This window comes from Athene cunicularia (genome assembly GCF_003259725.1).
Source record: "Athene cunicularia isolate RWA chromosome 2 unlocalized genomic scaffold, athCun1 chr2_part1, whole genome shotgun sequence".
Taxonomy (NCBI): Eukaryota; Metazoa; Chordata; class Aves; order Strigiformes; family Strigidae; genus Athene; species Athene cunicularia.
In genome coordinates, this window is record NW_020799095.1 from 96,589,407 (window position 1) to 96,614,215 (window position 24,809).

Sequence of the window (24,809 nt, forward strand, 5' to 3'; positions counted from 1 at the left end):
TGATTGGAAAGAAGTGGATGAGGCCCTCTATTGACAACTAGAGGCAGCTTCACATTCGCAGGTTCTGGTCCTCAGTGTCTACTGGAGGGACAACACAGCAGGACATAAGCAATTCAGGAGGTTCCTGAAGAGCATCGATGACAACTTCCTGACCCAAGTGATAGAGGAAACAATGAGGACAGGTGCTCTGCTGGACCTCATACTCACCACCACCAACATTCTTGGGGATGCGAAGGTCAAAGGCAACCTCGTCTGCAGTAACCATGAAATATTAGAGTCCAGGATCCTGAGATGAGGGAGTGGAGTACAAAGCAAGCACAAAGCTGGACTTCAGGAGAGCATACATTGACCTCTTCAAAGATCTGCTTCATAGAGTCCAATTGATAAGGCCCTGGAGGGAAGGGGGGCCACAGGAAAGCTGGTTAATATTCAACGTATCACCTCCTCCAAGCTCGAGTGCTGCCATGCCAGTGAATAGGAAGTCAGGCAAAATGCCAGGAGGCCTGCATGGATGAACATGGGGCTCCTAGCAAAAATCCAAACACAACAAGGAAGCAAAGAGAGGATGGAAGCACAGACAGGTAACCTACTGGGAATACAGAGACACTGCACAAGCATGCAGAGATGCAGTTAGAAAAGCCAAAAGCCCACCTGGAATTGAATTGGGCCAGAGATTTCAAAGGCAACAGGAAGGCTAGGAAAAATATGATCCCAGTGCTGAACAGGGCAGGGGCACTGGTGACACAGGGTATGGGAAAGGCTGAAGTCCCAAATGCCTTCTTCACCCCTGTCTTTACTAGCAAGACCAACCTTGTAGTATCCCAGGCCCAGAGACCAGAGGGAAAGGCTGGAACAAAGATGTGTCCTTGGTTGAAGAGTATCAGGTCATGGAATACTTAACGCAAACTAGACATGCGTAAGTCCATGGACCCTGATGGGATGCACCCACTAGTGCAGAGGGAGTTGGCAGATATCATTACGAGGCCACTCTCAATAATCACTGAACAACTACAGCAGCTGGGAGAAGTGCCCGAAGACCAGGGGAAAGCAAACTTCACTCCTATCTTCAGTAAGAGCAAATAGGAGGACCCAGAGATCTACAGTATGGTCAGCCTCACCTTGACAATGTGATGGAGCAGCAGATCCTGGAAACGATTTTCAGGCACATAAAAATGCAGTCAGCATGGATTCACTGAGAGGAAGTAATTTTTGACTAACCAGATAAACTTCTATGACAAAATAAGTAACTACCTTGGTAGATGAGGGGATAACAGTGGGTATAGTCTACCTTGACTTAAGGAAGGCTTCTAACAGTGTCTTGGATGGACAGTGAGGTGGGTTGCAAACTGGCTGAGCAGGTGGTCCTAGAGAGTGGTGATCAGTGGCATGAAGTCTAGTTGGAGGCAACTAACCAGCAGTATATCCCATGAGTCAATACTGGGCCCAATCTTGTTCAAAATCCTGGAGTATTTCTCATATGAGATGCTGGGATTGGAGCATCTCTTATATGAGGAAAGGTGGAGAGCTGGGGCTGTTTAGCCTGGAGAAGGCTCATGGTGGTAATCTTTTCAGTGTATACAAATACCTGAAGGGAAGGTGTAAAGATGGATAATCTTTTCAGTGGCACCCAGCAGCAGGGCCAGAGGCAACAGGCACACACTGAAACACAGGAGGTTCCCTCTGAACATCACGAAACACTTTTTTTACTGTGAGGGTGACTAAGTGCTGGCACAGGTTGCCCAGGGAGGTTGCGGAGTCTTCATCCCTGGAGATATTCAAAAGCTGCCTGGACATAACCCTGGGCAACCAGCTGTAGGTGAACATGCTTGAGCAGGGGGGTTGGACCAGACAGCCTTCAGATGGTCCCTTCCAACCTCAACCATTACGTGATTCTGTGATATGCTGAAATTTGTGTAAAAGAGGTAAGACACTCCACTGTATTTACCCTCTTTTTATTACTCTGATTTCTTCCAAAAATAGCAAAACAATGTACTTTCAAGTGAAATTTGATACAAGAAATCTAACAAAAGTAGTTTTGACGCACACAAATTTCAGTGAAACACTTCAGCACTTCTAAAGTGTCAGCAGTTTTCAGCTAGTTTCATGAGTACTAATTCTAGCAGACAAGAAAGTCTTGTTTTCTTAATTTCAGCAGCAGAACTGTCTGACTCTACTGCTTTGGTGAAGGTTATAGGTGTCCTATACAATAAACAAAAAAAAGAATTCAGGAGTCATGAAGGAAAGAATATGACCTAATTACAGGTGGAAGGCAATACAACTACAAACTCAAGTAATTTGAACGCTTAACCCTGTAACAGAAATGTTCTTTCCTAGGTTTATTATAACTTTTCAAAATATTCATGTACCATCAACATTTCATTGCTTCACCTCTATGTAAACTATACTAGCCAACAGCAGGAAACGGCTACTGTTAGCCCAAGAAAGGAGAGAAAAAACATGGAAGTATCCATGCCCTCTCAGTAGTGGGTGACTACAAGCATGTGGAAAGCAGAGAAAACACCATGTCAGAAATCCCCAAGCCAGCTCTGACATAGGCAGAACTACGCCTACCTACCATCTTAACTGTCTGTCAATTAATATCATTAGATTATATTCCCAAACAAAATATTTGGCTCTAATTTGGGGACTGTTATCCACATGCACTGGGGTGTGTACACACATACAGAGCCCTCCCTGCCAGAGTGCATTTCTAGTATCCTCAAATGTATCCTCCCTTTTTGGTTCATGATCCAGTACATAGCCATGTTCCTAACACCTTAAGGACTGCAATACGGTCCCCATCACCATCACCAGCTCATCCTTCTGCCGAGACTATTTGGAAATCTATGAAACAAGTAAGAAACACATCCTAAGATCTGTCTAGTAAGTTTCAGGAGACATTAAAACTACCAGAAAGTCAGAATAGTCTTTAATACAATAGAAAACGTTCAGTAAACTAAGTTCAGCAGCTGTTACTGATTACCGCATAGTCATATTTGGAAAAACAACATAAGAGATTTAAAACTTTAGAAATTCAGTTCTTTCAGAACAGTTTTGTACAGAACAAACTTGTTTAATCTTGAAAGCACCATGAAGTGACACTACATATCAGCAAGCATGGAAAACAAGAACATCATGGGACTTTACCATGTAAACTACACCTTGAATACCACTAAGGTAGATTTACACTGCAGGCTTGAGTACAGCACAAAGGTACTCAAACTGACCCAGGTATTATTTGCCACTTAGCTCTGCATGCAATGTAGACATACCCTATATGTCTGAATATATCTCATTATGAATCAACTGAGCTTCGCAGTACAATATTTAGGCCCTCATTCTGCACCATCAAAGTCAACAGTCATTTTTCCACCAATTTCAGAAAGTGCAGGGTCAGGCTTGTAATCACAAACACACTTCTACTAACAAAACATTGATTCTAACATGAAGTTGTGTCAAGTTTAAACATGAGAGCATGCAGATTGCTTACAAATGCTTAAAAAGACTGGTTCAGAATCTTTCTTATATATACACACACAAGTCCATCTGTCACAGACAGGCAACGTAACTCAGAATCATGAGCTTGCTCTAGTTTTTGGTAGTGTCCTGCACACTTCTGATAATTAAAAAATAAAAATTAAAAAAATAGTTGCCACAATGGATTTCTGACCATTCCAACTTGCACATGGATATGATCTCTTCTTGCTGCATCCAGTGACGTTTCACAGTTGCTTCTCAAACGCAAATACCAAGTAAATACCTAAAAAAGAAAATGGGAGTATGTAAAGTTTCAGCTTCCTCTGTGATTCGACTAAGTTTTCAAAATGTAAACAGGTTGATACTCTGCCCAAACAACCTCTTAGCAGATTACAGAAACTGTAAAAAATGCTAGTTTCCCAGTAAGTAATTCTAGCACTCAATCCAGCATGGTTTTAGACATGTTTTCACAACAGAGTTAAGAATGCACAAAAGCAAAAAATTTTAAATATTGCTAATACGGTTAATGCAACACTAACTTCAGTTAACAATATTACTGAAGTGTGAATGGAATTCATAAATTAATATGCCATTCTACACATAATTAACATTCACTGGTACATAAAAAAATCATATTCAACTAAGTTTAAAGACTCCTTCATACACACAGTAATGGATAATTAGGGGTGAAATCATCAACTTATTTTAATTAAAAAGTAACTCATGGTACAAAGTTACTAATTTTGCTCTTTTAAATGAACATGGGACAAAGAAGAAGTATTTATAAACACTCAATGGCATTTTCTCAACTCCAGAACAGTATTATTCTAGAAATGGATACTCATACAGTCCACACCAGTACCTCTGGAAAAGTCTTACTTGGCATATAATCAATGCCTGCTATGTTAGATTTCTTATGCTTCATATCAGACAGGTGAGTTAAACCAGTTTCTTGAGACCGTGAGTCTAATTAAACATTTATGGATTTCCACTGGAACTCAACTTTTATTTTAATGGATGAGGTGCCATAGCTACATTGCAAATCTTTCAAGATATGCTTATACATTCATCAGCAATAAAGCAAAGTGAAGTTCCATGTAATGAGGAAAGTGTGCTTAAACCCCAACTATGAGCGGCTCTGCACTCCAAATCTCTCTGAAAAAAGACTACTTAGAAAGTACATTCATCACTGAACTTTTAAAGTCAGTGACTTATAAAAAGTCCCTCTCAGATTAATAGTTTACATAATACTTTTACATTGCTGGAATTGTTTACCTTATGATTCATACCTTTAAAAACTAGATAAAAATTTAAGAAAGCAAACAGCTTAACTAAAGATTTTTTTAATTCATGAATTGAACAGCATTTTTTTTGTTTGTTTTTAAACCACTAACATAACCAGTATAATGATCTGCAAAAATGAAAATGTTGGTTGGCTGCAGTTACACAGAATTAAGTAACAATCTCTCCAGAAATCCATTTGTGAGTTTTATTAATTGTCAAATTTTGTTTTCCATGGCACACGCTCTTAATATTTCAAAACATATTTAACAATAGTGTATCCTTTTCATGCCTGAGGCACTGACTTTTTTCTCCTCCATTTATAAACATTCAAAAACCTCTTCACTATCCATGCTTCAATTGCTTCATCCTGAAGTACAAATCACTATGAGCAGAGTAAAGCTTCAGTCCCTACCTTCCCAAAACTGATTTATATTATTTTTTAATGAATGTATTGTCCCAACTGGAGTTTGTTTTCTAGTTGACTGATGACAGTATAATACACAAGTGTACCAAACAGAAGCATAGTATTTAATCCTCTAACACTAGAAAAATAATTCTTTAACGCTAGCATCCTCTTTTCACACATTCTAAGCTTCCCCAAACTATTTTAGCCCAAAAGTCTGTGTGCTAGAAACTACTTAAATAAAGCAAAATTCCAACCTATTTTATGCATTTCTCTCTCCCTTTCTTGAGATGTGTGCACTACATAATCTATACATAGGCATTTGAATAACACAAATAATAAAATCTTATTATATTTAAAATCTGCATTTTCTTCCATAACCAACAGGCTATTTTACACACTTTCCACAGTAGTCATTCAGTTCAGACTGAGTTTTCATAACAACACTTACTTGTTGCTTCCCATTCTGATTTACTCAAGGTTCCCTAGAAGGGGACAAAAAAAACAAAAGCAGTTTCAATAAAAACAAGGAAACAACAAAACACTGATTTAACCCAGGATAATCACAGACCAACTTTTAACCTCCCAGACTGGATAGTTATTTTTGGGACTAGAAGAGCATTACTGTAGACCAAAGATACGTATAACTCAAATAACCAGGGCAGTAGAGAACTGGAACAGCCCAGATAATGGAACACACATAAATTACACAGGTATAGGAGAATGGGCCAACAATCTGTTGGGCTGGATGCCTCTGCAATGCAGAGCACGCTGGGTCTATTTCCACACATCAGCATGACTTGACCTGGCTCAGGCTGCTCTCCAGCCCAAGATGCCCAACACTTGTGCAGAAGTCAAAGAGACCTTATACCACAGTGCTGCCCCCTTCCCCGGGAATACTGCCTGCTTCCACCTAACAGCTCCCTGCAGCCCACAAAAATCCTCTTTGCAAGAGACTAACTCCCAACCCAGCTCACACACTGTGAAAAAACTGCCTGCCTTGCAGCCTAGGAAACCTACTCCAAGCTCAGCCTTTCAGATGAAAGCACGGCAAGTGCACATGTTAAAAGCTGCTGCCATTTACCCCACCAATTAAGAAACATAAGATAACAACAAAATGCTGTTTTTTTCCTGCTCTGCCCATTCCACCCCCTTCCAGTGAGTCAATGGACATGATATAGCCTGTATGCTACCCACTGACCAACCCTGACCAGATGATTCATCTTTTAAAATGCTAGTGAAAAAAGGCTTGTTTAAGCAGATTTTTTTGCCAGGTGACACAGTACCTGCGAAAAAGAGGTCTTTGGTCTGACTTAACCATTCTCACATTCTTAAGCTTGTTTCTTAAAAGAAGCAGTTTTCTTTTTAAAATCTTCACATTTCAAATACAGAGAGCAAGTTTCTTTTCCTTCTTGGTGTAGGATTTTTATATATACAGTAAAAGGAACACATCTTCAATAATTCAGAACATGAATGGTAGATAAATCAATGATTAAAAAAAGAAAAATCCAAATGGAAAAACTTCAAGCTGTCCAGCCTCACGCTATGTGTATGACAATGAAAAAGGATGACATCTATTGGTAACTGCATATAATTTTACTAAAACTATAATCTTTACTCAAACTAGTCTCCACTTTTGGTTGTCATTTGTCAAAGAGCCTCAACACATAAAAAAGACCCTAAAATTCAGAGTGAAAGAGCCAACACTGCTTATCAGGAACCATTCAGCATGAATAGTTAAACCAAGCCTTGCAAGATTTCCATCCAGCCTGACTCCCCAAATGCACAGACAGAAGCAAACACACAGCTATATGCTACCCTGAATAGCTAGCCTGGCCACAGATGGAGAGGCAACAGCCAAATGGCAGCAGTTCCTGGGGAAAAATGGCAGCAGACATTGCCTGTCCACCTGCTTGCTTCCCTGGAACAGCAGCTGTTCAGGCTCCTGTCCATCACGCACCCAACTCTGAGACCAATACAGAAGAATGAAAGGCTGTGAGGGAACCAGCTGCAGACAACTCCAACACTGTTATGTACTGCTAGGACAATGCAATAAAGAAAAACACTTTATAAAAAAACATGAGAAAGACAGCAAGCTCAGAAAAGTAACATGCATTAGAAGACTAGAAGCAGAAAAAACATATTTAATTGGACCACTGATCTAAAACTCTAATATGACCTCCACTAAAGATTGCTCAGTATTATTCTATCTCTGAAGTCACAAATCAAGCTGCCAAACCAGGTCAAATGCAGAAAAACATGTGACAGGACAGCAGACTAAGTTTTATACAAGCTAGGATTACTATCATCACAAAAGAAGTTTCTTTTGAACAGAGTATCATATTTAATAAAATCAAGGGCAGAAATACATGGACATAGTTTTATGCAGGTAGAACTAGTCTACTTCTAGAAACTTTAAGAAAAAAAAAAGGAAGGCATAGCAGATTTACAAAATCGCATTTACAGAACTTAAATAAAGTCAGCTGAGAAGGGAGCTGGATCTTCTTCACCCAAAAAGACAATAGAAAAACAGTGTTTAAGATTTCAAATACATACAGCATTATGAAGAAACTTTCTGACTCTCCTGTCAGAGGATTAAAGGAAGGAAACTAAAGCTTTAAATCAACAGTGTGAAGATCCAGAAACATAAGAAAAATTCTTCAAATTAAGAAAAAGTTATGGTAGAACAGCTGCCAAGGAAGATGGCAAAGTATCTTTTCCATTGTTACAAATTTCTTAAAAGCTACCAAATTAACTGAATTTGATTATTTGAGTATGGGCGTGCTGGGTTTGTGCGTGTGGTCTGGTTTTGGTAGTGGTGGGGGAGGGCTACAGTGGCAGTCCCTGTGAGAAGCTTCTCAAAGCTCCCCCAAGTCAGACCCACCTCTGGCCAAGGCCAAGCCAATTAGCAACGATGGCTGCTCCTCTGTGGCTAACATATTTAAGAAGGGGAATCTGAGAGAAGGCGTCAGAGTTGTGAGGGGGAGGACACTTACGTGAACATCAAGAGTAAGTGAAAGAAAGGAGAAGGGGTGGGGAGGTGCACTGGTGCAGAGACACCCCCCCTGCAGCCCGTGGTGAGGTCAGGCTGTGCCCCTGCAGCCCATGGAGGACCCCACCCCAGAGCAGGTGGCTGTGCCTGAAGGAGGCTGTGACTGAGGGCAGCCTGTGCTGGAGCAATTCATGTCTGGCAGGACTGCAATATGGGGGAGGGACCCACACTGAAGCATCTTGGGAAGAATGCATCCTGTGGGAAGGACTCTCATCAGACAAAGTTTATGGAGGACTCTCTCCCATGAGAGACACACCACAATGGAGCAGGGGAAGAATGCGAGGAGTCCTCCCCCTAAGGAGGATGGAACGGCAGACTGATCACACCCTCCATTCCTTGGCCCCCTGCGCTGCTCCATTGTAGGAGGTCGAGAAATTGGAAGCAAAGCTGAGCCCAGGAAGAAAGGAGGGGTGAGGGGAAGGTGTTTTTAAGATGTGGTAACCTTCTCACTGTCCTACTCTGTCTGTTAAGCATTGTTGCTGTTAGTGTTTAAATTAAATTGATGTTCTTTTTCTTCCCCTATAAGTCTGTCTTTTGCCTGTGACCATAACATGTCAGTCATCCCTCCCTGTCGTTATCTTGATTCCATAGACTTTTGCTTTATTTTCTCCTTCCCATTCCTGAGGCGGAAGGGATAAGCGAGCAGGCTGGTGGCGCTCAGTTTCCCTCTGGGCTCAAACCACAACAACCAGGTAGAAATTAGATTAACTCCTCAGCCCTTCAGCTCTATGATTTTTCACATGCACAGAGACACATTCATACTAGTTTCATTATAGTTGAAATAAAGAAGGCACCACATGTCCAGAAGATCACAACCTCAATTTTAGACACCATTTGCTCTAGTGAAGCAACAAGGAACTCACCAAAGGTAACTTTGCCTTGCCATCTTTGATGAACTCCTTTGCATGCTCATAATCATCGGGTTTATCAGAAACAAGCCTGGAATCACCAAATGTAGAATAGGGCTGGAGAACATAGGAAAAAAAAAAAAAAAAAAAAGGAAAAAAATAATTAATTGTGTAGTAAGGATAGCCCAGAACAGACATTCAGTAAGTATTAAGAGGATCTTAAATTTAGATCTCTCCTTTATAGCACCTACAAGGTCAGGTCTGATATTCTCTACTTCCCAGAAAATCTGACACATAAGATTTATAAATTAACTTTTATCCTTAGGTCTCCAAAACAGGGGACACAGAATAACTATAAAAATTATCCTCCATGTACAGCTCATTACGAGCATTACTAAGATATACCCTCTTTTAGAACAGCAGCTGAACAAACCAGCATCTCTTAAGCAGAAGCACTAAGAAATGAGCAAGATTTCAAGCAGAATGCTTAAAATGCTTCAATAACACAGAGGATCTGTAATGAAGGATACAACTGATTCTTCAAAGCGAATATATATTTACTAATGATCCCAGTTACTGCATAATGGTCTGTAAGTAACAATGCAGTCCTCAACTGTAGGTGGCCACTAATTTAAGACAACTCTCACTTTTCTAAGAACAAAGCTGGTATGTCAAAAGCTGTGTTACAATGTTACTGGCAATATGAGCCCATACAAAGCACTGCCACTTTTAGAGTCAACAAGGAAAAGCAAGTCCACTTGCAGCCCATGTGATTCAGTTTAATAAGTCACCAGATACTCGACTTGATAGTTTTATGCTGAAAAATTGTATTGTTTGAGGGAGGAGGGAAGCAGAGAACTGTGAGTAAAAAACCCAAGCCTCAGAGAGAGCATTGAAAAGCTCTGAAGCTGCTGCAGTCATCCAGGATAACAGCTTGAGGATAAAAAAAGCAAAAACATTGGGCAAAAACACAGGCTCAGTTAAAGTTAAGTACCATTTTCTTCTACAGACACAGCCTGTCCTTTTATTCCTACAAAGATTACTTTCTGTCTTTTCAATCAATATTCCTTGAACAAAAATCCAGCTTTCAGTCTCTTTCTGCTGAGGAAGAAATGCATTACGGTTACCACTGTCTAACACCAGGCATGATTCTTGTGCTTCTGTTTACTACTTAATAAAAATGAAAGCTTGCCTCAAAATTAAAATTTTTTCTACAAAACTGAATTGCTCTGTTGGATGCTGATGCCCAGGTGAAGGCAGTGGGGGATTGCAGAACTGCTATCTGTGAGGACAGGCAGAGGCTGGCTGTCCAATGCCAGACACAGCTGGTTCCACCAGCTCCAACAGAGACACTGGGGGGCAGACCTGAGCCCCTCAGCCATGAGTGGGGGGCCTCTAGGAAAGTGTATGTAAGAAAGCACAAAAAAAACTGTGCAACAGCTGTGAGAGAGGAGTGAGGAAAACTACCCTGCAGAGAGCAAGACTAGAGAAGAAGGAGGGAGAGAAGGTGCTACAGGCACCAGAAAACAGATTCCCCTGCAGCCCCTGGAGAGGACCGTGGTGGGACAGGCTGTGCCCCCACAGCCCATGGAGGTGAATGGTGGAGCAAAATCCACCTGCAGCCCATGGAGGACCCCATGCCAGAGAAGGCAGACATGCCCCGAAGGAAGCTGCAGCCTGTGGAGAGCCCACATAGGACCAAGTTCCTCTGTGGCCTATGGAGAGGAGCCAAATGAGGAGCAAGTTTTCTGGCAGGAGCTGCAACCCCATGAAGAATCAACCCACGCTGGAGCAGCCTATTCCTGAAGGACTGTATCCCATGGAAAGAACACACACCAGAGTAGTTTGTGAAGGACTGTATGCCATTGGAGGGAACCATGCTGGATCAGTGGAAAAGTGCGAGGAGGAAGGAGAGGCAGAGACAAAGTGTTACGGACTGACCACAACCCCCATTTTCCATCCCCCTGTGCTGCAGGGGCAGGGTGGGGAGAGGAGGTAGAAAGGTCAGGAGTGAAGTTGAGCCTGGGAACAAACAGTGGATGGGGTGAAGGTGGTTTTGTCTTCGCTTCTCATCATCCTACTCTTCTTTTTTTTTTTTGGTCTCCCTGTCCTTATCTCAACCCACAAACTTCTTTCTTATTCCCCGACATCCTGTTGGGAAGAGGGAATGAGAGAGCAGGCTGGTGGTTTCTGCAAGCCAGTCAAGGTCCACACACTACAGTCACGCTTTCCAGCACAGGAGTTTAGTTCTTCTAACGGCAGCCCTTAATTAATTGCACAACGTTCACAACAGGAATTTCAATTATTGCACAAATAATTAACAAGATGTGAAATGCTATTTAAATGAAACAAGTTAACTCTATATTTACCTCCAAGGCCTGCATTCTCCTTAACAACATTTTATGCTCCTCGTTCTTGATTTTTTCTTCATAGAATTCCCGAAATGTCATTTTGTAGACTAATTTCATACCATGCTTCTTTGCCATTCTGTCAAAATAATAAGCTTAATTAGGGAAGCCACAAAATTATTGTAGATTTATTTTCAAGGAACAATTTTAAGCCACAGTGACATCTTATGGTATTCAGTAGAATTACACTCTGTAATTCAGGTTTTTTAGTAAAGACATTTAGATGAAAAAAAACTGCACTACCACCACAAACTGTACTTTTTAAAAATTAAAATTAAGACAACAGTAATCTAACACAGAAGGAATTTACAAACATTTTAATAGAAAACATCTTCTCCCAACACACAGAAGTAAGTTCCATTTGAACTTCCAGATAGACCATGCTGTTTTCTGTGCAGTATCATCACCATATCATGTCAGGTATTATGGATATATTTAGAGAACCTCTTTCTACTAGATTTAGTGCCTTATATCTCAATTATATGTAGATACAGTGGTCATACAACACTGAAATTAAGGTATCAGTGACAGATGACAGTTTCATAGAGAACGGGAAGTGGTGTGTGAAAATACATGGGTTTGACAGGAAAGTTTAGTATTGTTTAACAATCACACTAAGCCTGAATGGTAGGAAAAACCCCAACATGGAATCATTTGTCTGTACCTCAGGTGACAGGCTGGGAAAGGCAAATCTCAATGCACAGAGGTAACAGCAAAATGTATGCTCACAGATGAAGATTTAGAGGAAGAAAAAAAGAAGTCATAGGAAAAATCCTATGAACATCCAAAGAAAGTTGGAGAAGACGAGAAAGAGGCACAACGATGAAGAGGATATATAAGGCTTGCTGAAGCACTAAAGAAAAGTGGAATGAAACTGCCCCAAAAGTTAAGATTAAAGAAGAAAAAGCTGACAGAACTAAAGGTTTGCTGACAGATCCAACATATCAGATACATACATTCTCATGTGGGATCTAGTTTAAGTCGTCACAGCTTCTGACCAGAGCAACTTCAACTGAGTGCAATGGACAGATTACAGTTGTAGATAGAAATGCAAGAAATCTCTGCATTTGGAGCAACAACAAAAAAAATGAAGAACTGAAAAATACAGTAAGAAAGCCAAAACAGAATCTTCTGTAAGTATTATGCAATGACACACAAACTAAACAAATGCTTATTATATTTCACACCTTTCACTGTATGAATTCAAAAAGTTTAACTTACTCTTCCAGTAATGGAAAGTAAACCAAGAACTCAGGGACATCAACCACTTCTTCCAAGTGGAAATCGTATTTGCAGCCAAACAAAGGATATTCTCCCTTCTTTTCAAACTTTACACTGTACACTTCATTCCCAAATGAATTTGTTTCTGAAGCTTCAAGTCGTTTTCTATAAAATAAAAACAAACAGTAATTGATCCGTTTCTAATTTAACAGGCAGTGAAAAATATGTGTAAGAGGCCTGAAAGTGTTCCTCACAGTATTACAGCATTCATCTCCCTTATTAGATAAGGCAGTGAAACAACGGAATGAAGCAGCCTACTAGGTTTTAACAGCTCATTATTCCTACACAACATACCAAGGACAAAATGAACCTAGAAAATTAACCTTTAGCCCAGACATAGTCTACATGGTCAAGCCAGGCTTCTTGGAACGACCACAGCAAAACCTTGACAGTTATTTCCTAGGCTGTGGCTATTTTGTCACTATTTAAGTCACTACAGAGGGTTGATATATGAAGATCTATACTCTATAAGAGAAGAGCCACGTGTGCAAGAGACAAGGATTAGTACAGATTTGCCAGTATGAGTCAAGTTCATGAGTAAGATTTTCCTGACTAGAATCAAAAATTGTTACAAAAAACTTGCTTTTGTTTGCACAAACGTACCAGAGCACTGTAAAAATTACTATCACTTAACAACGTTTCACAGACTTTTGAAAGACTGTTGGGTTTGTGTGTGTGGTGGGGGTTTAGTAGTGGGGGAGGATGCTACAGCAGTGACCCCCTGTGAGAAGGTTCTCGAAGCTCCCCGGGCTCCAAGTCGGACCCACCACCCAAGGCCGATCTCATTAGTGATGGTGGCTGTGCCTCCATGGTAACATATTTAAGAAGGGGAACCAAAAGGGATGAGGAGTTGTGAGGAAACACAAACACCAAGATCAATGGAAGAAAGGACGGGGAGGGGGAGGTGCACCAGAACAGAGACTCTCCTGTAGCCCACGATGAGAGGTCAGGCTGTGCCCCTGATGCCCATGGAGGTCCATGGTGGAGCAGATGACAACCTGCAGCCCATGGAGGACTCCACACCAGAGCAGGCAGCTGTGCCCGAAGAAGGCCAGGACTGTGAAGAAAGAAGCCTCTGCTGTTGTAGTTCAGCACTGGGAGGACTCCAGTGAAGAGGGATCCACACTGGAGCAGTTTATGAAGAGCTGCAGCCCGTGGGAAGGACTCACATCAGAGAAAGTTCAAGGAGGACTGTGAGAGGGACCCCACTGTGGAACAGGGGAAGAGCATGAGGAGTGCCCCCCACATCCTTGAGGAAGAAGTAGTGGTGGGACTGACTGCAACCCCCAGTCCCTTCCCCCCTGCACCACTTTCTGGGAGAAGGTAGAGAAATCAGGAGCAAAGCTGAACCTGGGAAGAAGGGAGGGGTGGGGGAAGGTGTTTTTAAGATGTAGCAATGCTTCTCACTGTCTACTCTGATTGGAAAATTAAGCGGTGGTAATGTTTAAACTGACGTTCTTTTTTTTCTTCCCTAGCCAAGTCTGTCTTTGCCCATGACCATGACCATGACCATCCCTCCCCATTCTTTTCTTGATTCCTGAGCCTTTTGTTTTTCTCCTTCCCATTCTTGAGGGAGAAGGAATGAGCAAGTGGCTGCATGGTGCTCAGTTGCCCTCTGGGCTCAAACCATGACAAAGACTAATAGAATATAAAATTACTTACACAAGTTCAAAGCTATTTGGAGTTGTGCCAATGAAATAACCTCCAGGAGAGAGGTTCCCACAAGCATTTTTAAGCATCATGTCAGCCTGCTCATATGTCTCAAATGAGTAATGGTAAACAAACTGACAGCTGCAAATGTCAAAGCGCATATCTGGATCATTATATTTGGAACACAAGAGATCCTGAAATAGATTAAAAAGAAAAATTTAGTAAAAACAGCTACAGAAACAAACATGATTCACTTAAATCTTCTAACCAATACGCTACTCCCATAATGCTTTGAAATTTCTCCTTTCAGTCCCCATTCCTTCACAAGTTCAAAAAGAACAAGACAAATTAAGGTAAGACTAAGTCCCCTGCTACATGGAAAACTGTACACAGCATTTGAGAACAACAAGAATACACACACAAAGTTATTATGTCCTTAAATTCTTTTCATGTCGTCAGGTAACACCACTACACCTGAAAGGCTAAAACACAAGGTTAGTTACCTAATAGTTTCCAGAGATATTTTACTGCTGAAGTTTACAACCAGCCATTGTTTAGCTAGAAACAATTATTATTAAAAATGAATTTTCATTTTACTAAGTCTCTAATGAGAAACGATCCATTAAACATCTAACTGAGAGGAGGCGTTTTAAATATGGCAATTTGCACTACCAAGTTGTCCTTGTCTGTATTCTCACACATGTGTGTACATGTGTGCCAACATACTCCTCCCCACCCCAAGTAACCCGTAACTCTGAAGAACCTGGCGCCCTCAAAATCTGTCAGGTTAAAGCTTACCAGTTTGACCTTGTAACTCAGCAGTTCTCTAACTCTTCTTGATTTTATCCAATACTAGTAGCCACCACAAATAACCCAGGAGCACACAAGTTCTCCTCAAGGTCCATGCTATTCATTCTGTACTTAAAATCTTTCATACTTAACAATTCTACCCAAGCTTCTGTTCCCTCTCAGATTTCCCATCTAACCACTCACTCCCAGACTCTCCCAGTTCATGCGATATACTGTCAACATTCTGTATGTGGCAAGGCAAAAATGTACACTTCACACACTCATAGCAATTTTATCTGTTCATTTAGTCCCCCTCCACATTTTGAGAAAGAGAGAGGAAATTGACAGAGAGATGGGCAGAATTAGACAAGCTGTGAGAATGAGATTTTACACTACATGTAACATAGATAATAAGAGATACAAAGTCAGGGAGATGAAATTTTGTGTGTGTGGGCAGAGAGAATAGAGTGTGCAATAGAAAAATACATGTGCATGTAAGACTGAGCTGTAACAGCACCATGAAAATATCCCTTTCTTTCCTGGCCAAGGCTCTCTCCTCTCTCCCCTGACTGTAATTTTGAGACAAGTGAGATGACCTGGAACCTGCAACAGATTGTATTCCTCAGAAGGAGAGGCAACCAAGAATTCAAGAGAACAACCCTTCCTGCAAGGCTGAGAACAGGTTCAGCCTTCCCACATATATGCTGGAACAAGGTAGGCTCTGTCCCTCAGCCTGCATTTCTAGGAAGCAAAAGCAGTGCTGGTTACAAGACTGCCTCCTAAGCCTCAGCAACATATTCACTATTGCCTCCAGACAAGAAATCTGTTTGTTGGAAGGGCAGGAAAAGCAAAACAGCGAAAAATCTGCAAAACACACATTTCCTCAACACATGGTGCCCAGAACAAACACAGGACGGGATGGAGATTCAGTGATTTTGCTGCTGTGGCACCAAGGAGGAATGCGAATCGAGGTGGAAGCCATGCGGTCCTGTTCTTCCACTTTTCTCAAGGAACATTTGACATGACTATGCAGATTTATTTCCTGCTCTTCCCCTTCTCTCAAGAACTGTTTTGCAGTACTCTGTGGACTTTATCTCTCACTCTTCCTCTTTTCCCACAAAAACAGCACACCCCTTGCACCAAGGACTGGCTGTGTCGTTGCTCAAGAAATAACAGCTTGACCACAGTCCCAACCACTCAAACATACAATGATAAATACTATCCCGAGTTTGGATCTAACTCAGAGGGACAATAATCCGATACCAAATCAGAGGGACAGACTGACGGGTTTGTGCTCCTCACCCCCCCAGAAAGGATGCCTTTTGGTAAGATTTGAGCTCTCCACTACACCAAGTGATTACCTAGCAATTAAGCATGCATGACTGCAATCGTTTTTTTGTGTGTAGTGTTATATAGCCAACCTGCAGTTTGTGCATTTATTGTAGGCAATCTCAAAGAATCTGTAGATGTTGCATAAGAATAAACAGTACTATTCATGAATCTGATTCCTTCTCTTGAATGCAACCAGACCTACAGCAAACGGGCTGTTTGTGCATATGGTGTCAGGCCTGTAGTTATGGCCCCAATTGGCATACCTATTAAGAGCTAAGTCCAGCTGCCCCTCGCCCCTCTAATCTCTGAGGGCCAGCTAGAACGCAAGGGGATTCATCTCTTACCAAATTAATTCATTAACTTAAATGCAACACTGTTTTGAACACACAAGTTCAAACACACACGTTTTGAAGATATGTGTTATAGTAATTAAAATGCTGCTAGAAAAAAATACTGGGATAAGCAAAATGTTCACGTCAAATCAGAAAACGTCTCTTAATTCATTCCAGCATAAACCCCACATTTACCAAGATAGTTTCCAGCATCCCATGCTGGCTCCCAGAACTCCAGATGTAAGTAGTCGTTCCTTTCCCCTTGTCAAGTGAAAGAAACTAAAAGCACCAGATTATCTGAAAGACATTCAGGCTTCAAGAATGTTACACTGTAAATCAGTAACAAAACACACTTAACTACATCTTACACAACTTCTCAGTATTCCACACATCTGATTCTCCTGACAGTATAATAAAAATAAACATGCCCAAAATATTACAGCACTACCATCACTCCCCTACTTGCTTAACAAAAGAACATTAAATCTCCAAAATATTACAAAGCATAGGAACTGTACCTTGGTACTATCTGCTTGTATAAATTCTGCATCAAAAATATGTTCATTATAACGACATCGGGCTTTCATGTCTTCATATCGCTGCTTGCACTGTTGCACAGAAATGTCAGCAATATCTACATACAGAGAGAGAAATTTAAAAAAAAAGAAGTATGTAAACTGCTCCCCAGACAAGAGAACTGAAATAATTACTGGAACACAGCGGATCCATTATGGCAGGAATAAAAGTTCATCTGCAGGGGAACACTTTTATTACCAATTTGTAGAAAAGGAATCTAATTTGCAGGAAGTGTCTGGGATTATAGCTCTGCTGTTTTCAGTCTTTACTTCAAAACAGAAGTTGTAATCTGAAGAGTTTAGAAAGCTCCCATCCTCCAAAGTGCAAAGCAAGCCTCCAAAATTTCAAGTGATGAATACTAGGTGATTGATACTAAGTGCTGTCAGCTTTAAGTGTCTAGTATGCATTAGCTAAAACAGTTCACCTTCCAGGGTTTCTCAAACAGTACTGAAAGCTTTTCATCATCTTACAAATATTCATGTTAAAATGCAAATACTGCTGATATATACTGATATATTGTATCACAGGAAATTTTTTCAAATTTTCAATTATCGAGTTTTACTGAATAACGTTTGCACAAATTTTAAAACTAACAATATGCCACAAATTTGTATAAGAACTTTAGAATACCCAGAATAATTCCCACTAAAGGAATTTTATAAAATTTTACTGTCTAATTAAAGTTGAAGTTAAGTAATATTTGCTCTGATTATCCTTGGGAAGCTTTTTGGGAAAAGGAAAGATGCTATTTCAGTACAACATCTAAGCAAACTATTTTTTTTTTAATCAGCTTTCAGCTCTCCCCTTTCTGAGTCTGAAAATCTTTAGCTGATCATAACACCTAATAACATTTCTCATCACAACATTGTGGGGTTTATTTTTTTTAAATGCAACTCTTCTCTGTGTTTTTTCAGAACAGTTAAAATTACTACAAGAGATTAGATGGGAGAGAAAAGACATAAAATACAAAATGTCAGTCTTTTTCCCAGTGCTATTATTTTCTCTAAGACAACCCGTGCCAATTGTGTGTTTCTTTAGTGATACTAGTTTTTATTTATGAGTTGAACTGAAAGCTAATTACAAAGAAAATCAATGGTTCTTCTATTTATGCTGGCAATCAAGTTGATGTCTTCAGGTTAAAAGACAAAATACAACTTTTTGATGAAGTTGCATCATTGCATTCTTGGCCTTACTAAAAAGTGGAAATAATGAACAACTGAAGACATGCTTGGTTTTCCCACAGAACATTGCTGTACCTTCCCTGGAAAGCTAATGTGTCTTCTTACCAGTACAGACAAGTTTTTTAATTCTGCCTTTTTTCCATTTCAGTAAGTCTCCACCTTTGCCACATCCTAGATCCAAAACAGTTATATCATTTTTTTTCCGTCGTACTCGGTCTATAAATTCACCTAGAAAAAAAACAGAAAGAGAGAATGCATATGCACGTCTCTGCGATTCATTTGTATTGTATAGAGAAGCCTAAAGGACCAAAAGTGATGGGAAGTTTTAAAACACCTCAGAACTCACTTTGCCTTCCTAAGTCTTCTTAACATTACAGACTTAAATCTCTTCCTAGAAACCACTAATGATGAAAGGAACCATAAACTTTTAAAGCTGTGGAGAAGATAATGAATATTTTCTGTGCTTAATGTGCTTTGCATGTAATGTGACTGGAGCTCTGAACTGTTTCCCCAGCAGACAAAGGCAAAACTGCACATTGCTAAACAACCCTGTGCATGAGTAGTGAAACAGAGCTCCCTTTCATTACCATTATAATGAAGGCAGATGTTATTTGAAAGTATGGGAAAGCCTTTTGCAGAAAAGTAAAAACCAATTACATGCATCAGCCACAACATTTCCTTGTGGTCAAGTTACAAAAAAGCATGTTTTCCACTTGCTCTCCTAGGCCTTGTAACAACATCAGCTACTTGTTTGATGTCTTTTTACCCTACACATACCAGTTTCGTTTTCTCTTCTATCTCTACTCTGTCTAGATTATCTCCGCTCTGACTGATGTTGGCATATTATGCAAAACCTATCAGCACACTACGAACTTTTCTTCACTGTAAGAGACATGAAATTTGTTTCGATGGAAGTGCTATAATGCCCCACTACTGAAATTCATGATGATTGAAAGGCTTCAACACAGGCTTCAAGAATGGCTTTAAAACTAAATAATGCTTCTGACTGCTCTGATACAACATGACAAAAAGCAGCATGCTAAGACAAATGGTGCCAACATCTCCTGGCATAGATGAATGAATCTGTGGTGCTGTGCCGATAATTCTTTCCTTTGTTTGCAGATATCTGATGGTTTTGTTCCCTCACTTTGGAATTAATTTTTGGGACAGCAGACTTTGCCTTTTATAAAAAGCTGCTGATTCTTAAAGAACTACATTCTCTAGTTTTTAACTTTTTAAACCTATGGGTAATACAGAAAATATTTATGTGTTCAAGTTTTCTACAGAATTGCTTAACTGAGACCTGAGGACAGACTTTCGGAAAATGGCTAAGAAATTATTTGAGATCGATTTAAACAACAGCTCAATCTAACAAGAACAGATTGATTCTTTATGATTTAAAGCTGTATCTTTCTCTTTAAAAATATAAAGAAGTTGCCAGTATGAACTTTTTCTAGTTTTCAAGTCAGTTGATCCTTAGAACTAGTATGTTTTATACTCCAACAATATAAAACACAATGTCAGAAATCAAAAATAAAAATACATTTTATTGCACTTGAAAATGTTTGAAGAGACAAAGTGCCATAATCAACATCAGAAAGCAGAAAAAGTTACATTTTGAAACAAAAATTGGTTACATTTCATTAAAGTCTAAGTGGTCAATTAAGGAAGCTTACCAATGAGGACGCTCTTTGTCCAATTATTAAAGTTTCGGAGGTAGAATATGCGAGACTGGCTACGTTTTTCCAATCCAACTTCTTGAAGCTCATTATAATGTGCAGCTACAGCTTGGCCATGGCCTATCTCACACTGTAAGAAATGAGGGAAGGAACAGACTCAAGTAGTGAATTCTTTTTATTACTTTTCCATTTAATCAAAAGATATGTGTTCACTTTTAGGATTTAAGAAAATAAACAAGTAATACTATGAAAAGCACCATCATTAGATATATAAAAATCCCATATCTGACCTGGTACTGACATCAGTACTTGAATTATCACAGAGACAACTCCATTTATCATTTAAACCCTTTTTCAACTGGTCCAAGCAGTTTCCAACAGATGATGCCCAGCACCTTTCCTTCACAGAAATATCTAACTTTTAGTTCTCTAATATTCAGCATTCTCAAAGAATCAGTTTAATTCCCCTTAAGCCTAGGACTGAAGAGGATGTTCCTTCGAGGAACTTGAAGCTTCTTCAAAAATCCCATTTCAGAAATTCAGTGTTTACATCTAACAGAAGTGTCTAACTGCCAACTGTCCTGGTTTCGTCTGGGCCAGAGTTAATTTTTCTTCTTAGTAGCTAGGACAGCACTGTGTTTGGATTCAGTATGGTATTTGGTACGAGAAGAATGCTGATAATACACCTATGTTTTCAGTTGTTGCTAAGAGATCAAGGACTCTCCAATTGCCCGTGTCCTGCCCATGCACAAGTGTGCAAGAAGCTGGGATGGAGCAGACCCAAGCACCAGACCCAAATTAGCCAATGAAATATTCCTTATCATGTAACATCATGCTCAGTATATAAAGGAGGGGTAGTCAGGAAGGAGGGGACTCTGTCTCACTTCTGGGATTGTGTTTGCAGGAACTTGATATTTCAGGATCACTAGCTGGGAACAGGCTGGGTATCAGTCGGCAGGTGGTGAGCAACCCCACTGTGCATTACTCATTTGTACTTCCTATTATTGTTACCGTTTTATTTCATTACAATTATTTAACTTTTTTTAAAATCTCAATTTATGAGCCTCCCTTTACCCCTCCACTTGTATCCCCCATCCCCTGGTGCCAGGGAGGGTGAGCGAGCAGCTGCATGGTGTTTGGCTGCAAGCCAGGTTTAAGCCCTGACACCGATTTACCCAAAATGCCAACTAGCTGATGTCGCATAAAGCCCTCAGTGGATGATCCCACTGCCAGAGCTTTAAACAGACCATGGTAAGGGGAGTAGTGGCTTGACAACATATTCTATCTGGTGCTTAACCAGTTAGCTACAGAAATGTCTGGTTTAGCCTTAACCATAAATCCCACGTGACACAGCAAAGCAGTCTGCATCCTGATATTATGCTCCTAACATTTCTTCAACTTGAAAATAATCTTCAATTATACACATAAAATTAAAATAAGTTATAAAATACAAAGTAACAAAACATGGAGAACCAACACAAATTCAGTGAGGCACAAAAGTGTTTGAATTAACAGTACAAACTAGAATGAAGGATTCTCTGTTACAACCCACAAGCATGCTAGTAAGGCCCAGCCAGTATGAATTCACACAGCAATTAAAAGCATTCCCAACAGCTGACTTACAAAAGTCAACATCCCAGTATCTTATCATTCACATAGCAGTTCCTCAAGGGAAAAGGTTTGACTGACTTTAATACACTACATGAATTCTTTCATCTTTCACACAATTTTAGTAACCTTCAGAATGAACACAGACATACTTGTCTGGAATCTCTATGACCCCATCATCTGTTTATTACCACACTCAGCTGACTGATACTAACAAATATTTTGACCGTTTCTAGTCTTTTTCAGGGTAAGCACAGATGGCTCGCTGAATGGCTATTGAAGGTGACGTAAGCTACAACAGCTGACTTGGACAAGTGTGAGGGACATATTCATACAACCTATTAACACATCTCAGCTGCTGCAAGCGCAGTTGCCAAAAGCCATGGGCAATGACATCTAGATGGCGGCAGCTGCATTCTATGCAATCACCTCTTTACACCCTTAAGCTACACAAGAACCATGTACTTCTTGTCCATCTAAACCTTATCACAGAACTACCTTATTAAAAAGATGACGGGATTAATAAAATTCTGAACAGCAACATAAAACATTAGGTCAAAGACTTTTTCAAATTATCCCAAAAGCTCAAAATTAGACCGGATATTACAGCATCACTTTCTACAAGTTCACACATAATAAAGGACAGCGTCATAGAAAACATTACCCTTTTCACCCTCGCAGTTAAAAGGACAAGTATAAAAGGACAAGTATTTTCTGCTACTCTTGCAGTCTTTAAAAAAAATAAAAGCATCTGTAAACTTTTCAGTACTTCACTTTGCTAATAAAATCATACTGAAATTATATCACAGAGGATGCAGTTTGTAGAGTTTTCTAAATTACACAATATCTTATTGAAGAAATTAAAGAACAAAATTATCTTTGGGAAGAACCTCCCAACTCTAACACACAGGCTAACAACACACAAAACAAATTCAAGATACAAGCCTTGCACTAATGCCAGTAAAACCTACACTACCAGATTGCTACCACACAGATGATGGTGCAATAGTCTTGGAATTAGACTATGTATGTGCTGAGATCAGTTTTCTTAATGTTCTAATTACTAGCCTTCTTTCTCTTCCGTTAAACCCAACATAACTTTGGCACCTGTTATTTTCCAAGGAAGCTACCCACAAACTTTGTCATTTGGTTCTTCATGCTGGTTCACATGTATTTAGTACAAACACTTTCAATCTTTTCTTAAGGCTGTGACACAAGGATACAAACATAGTTCAAAATAAATGATACTCACCACTTTCTTAGGAGGTTCATCTTCAGGATCTAAATTCCTCCGTTTTGCTCTGCCGTCCTGACTGCCACTATCAACTTCTTTTTCATTTTCAGTAGAGTGCCCTGTACCTGAAGTTGAACTATCACCTTCCCAACCGATACCTGAATCTGCCTCTAAAGTCTGAGGTGTTTTCTCCACTTGTTCATCCAAACTCTTCTCGACTTCCTGTTCTTCAGTCTTGGTTAAATCAGCCATTTTTGACAGGTTAGTACACTTGTCCATTGATCAGAATGGAAATCTACAGAGGGGGGGAAAAAAAACCAACACCACCAACTATTTTTTGTGTTAAGTTTCACTCGCTTGTGGTTACAGTCATGACTTTCAATCATAATACTGGCATTATAAAAAAAATAACATACCTTTGCCCTAGAAAATATATACTTCAAATCTGACTAGTTATTTAATAAAGATAGCACACTAAAATATGTGGAGTTTCAAAGTACTCTCATTATAGCAAAATCAAATTAAGATAAATCTCTACTTTTCATGTTTAGTCTTTCTTAGCTATCTTTACTGATTCAACTGAGATATTATTGGTTTTGAGCCTGTAATCTCCCTTTTCCTCTCCCCATAAAGTGACCTACAAATCACTTTATGCTTAGAAACACAAGCTGACAAGAGTCCCTCAAATTAGTAACTTCATTACTTAATCAGGTAAATTTTCAAATGGATGTCCTCAAACAAAAAATCAAGGTGGTTTACAAGAGCAAATTTTCGTATCAGTTGTGGATTTTCAAGCTTTCCAAGAACATCCAGTATGTCTCAAGGTTCACCAATACTAGAAATCTTCAGCTGTAACTGCATATCCATATCTCCACCTCACAAACACCTATGCAGTCTGTAGGACTGCAAATCGCTGCTACAAAGCTCATCTAGTCCGCAGCACATCCCAGCTTTCTTTATACCATGATCAGGAAGCAGGGCACCTACTTTTTAATAAGGCAAAGGAGAGGATAATTTGGCAACTCCTTTTCTAAAACAGTGGCCTGTTTCAGTCTAACACAAAACACACACACTCCACTGTATCCAGGCTTGAGCTTCCTAAAGACGGCCCAAACACATTCATTAAGTGGACCGCTATGCAGAGATCCCTTAACAGTTTTCCTTAAAACAGACAGCCTTCACGTATGACTCCTGGAAATAATTTTTCCATTACGGTGCAGCACCTAACTCATGCCTGCGAAGAAGTCCAACCTTTATCTTCACCCTGCTGCTGCAAGCAGTTCGCCAGGTGCTTTTAAAGCCTAAACTTCGAAACGATCAGGATTTCATAACCAGCGACGGCAACCAAGCGCCCAGGGGGCGGGCAGCTCCTCCGGAAAAAAAAAGCTGGAGAGCTCACACCACCAGGGGAACAGGGGACGGGACAGGACTGCGCTGCCGGTCCGCGAAGTCGGACGCGTAAAGCCGTGACAGAGGCTGTGGCGCCACCCCGTTAACGGCCAAGGCCCCGCAGACTTCTAGCTGCGTCACGGGGCGGCGAGCAGAGGGAGAAAGCCCCGGAGGGAGAGGGAGGGCGTCCCGACGCCGGCAGGCGCGGATCCTCCGCGCCGGCGGGGCGCTCCCGCGGGCAGGCCGCCGCTCGAGGCGGTTTCCGAGGGCGCCAGGAGACAAGCAA

General features: G+C 40.4%; 1 protein-coding gene across 2 annotated transcripts in view; it reads right to left on the reverse strand.

Annotated features, from left to right (window-relative positions):
* Positions 1 to 1,936: 1,936 nt before the first annotated feature.
* Positions 1,937 to 24,809, reverse strand: part of RNMT (RNA guanine-7 methyltransferase) — a 23,177-nt gene continuing 304 nt past the window's right edge. Inside the window, exons 1-11 of one of the 2 annotated variants that reach the window (XM_026842170.1) lie at positions 24,122 to 24,458; positions 23,153 to 23,429; positions 20,290 to 20,422; positions 18,719 to 18,841; positions 17,375 to 17,490; positions 14,416 to 14,597; positions 12,694 to 12,858; positions 11,434 to 11,551; positions 9,080 to 9,181; positions 5,616 to 5,649; positions 1,937 to 3,760 (exon numbers count right to left, since the gene is read on the reverse strand). In XM_026842170.1, the coding sequence (XP_026697971.1) occupies positions 3,723 to 3,760; positions 5,616 to 5,649; positions 9,080 to 9,181; positions 11,434 to 11,551; positions 12,694 to 12,858; positions 14,416 to 14,597; positions 17,375 to 17,490; positions 18,719 to 18,841; positions 20,290 to 20,422; positions 23,153 to 23,413 (1,272 nt within the window). In that variant the 5' untranslated portion in view covers positions 23,414 to 23,429; positions 24,122 to 24,458 and the 3' untranslated portion in view covers positions 1,937 to 3,722. Of the gene's footprint in view, positions 3,761 to 5,615; positions 5,650 to 9,079; positions 9,182 to 11,433; positions 11,552 to 12,693; positions 12,859 to 14,415; positions 14,598 to 17,374; positions 17,491 to 18,718; positions 18,842 to 20,289; positions 20,423 to 23,152; positions 23,430 to 24,121; positions 24,459 to 24,809 lie in introns of those variants that run through there. The other variant, XM_026842169.1, reaches the window with a different exon arrangement.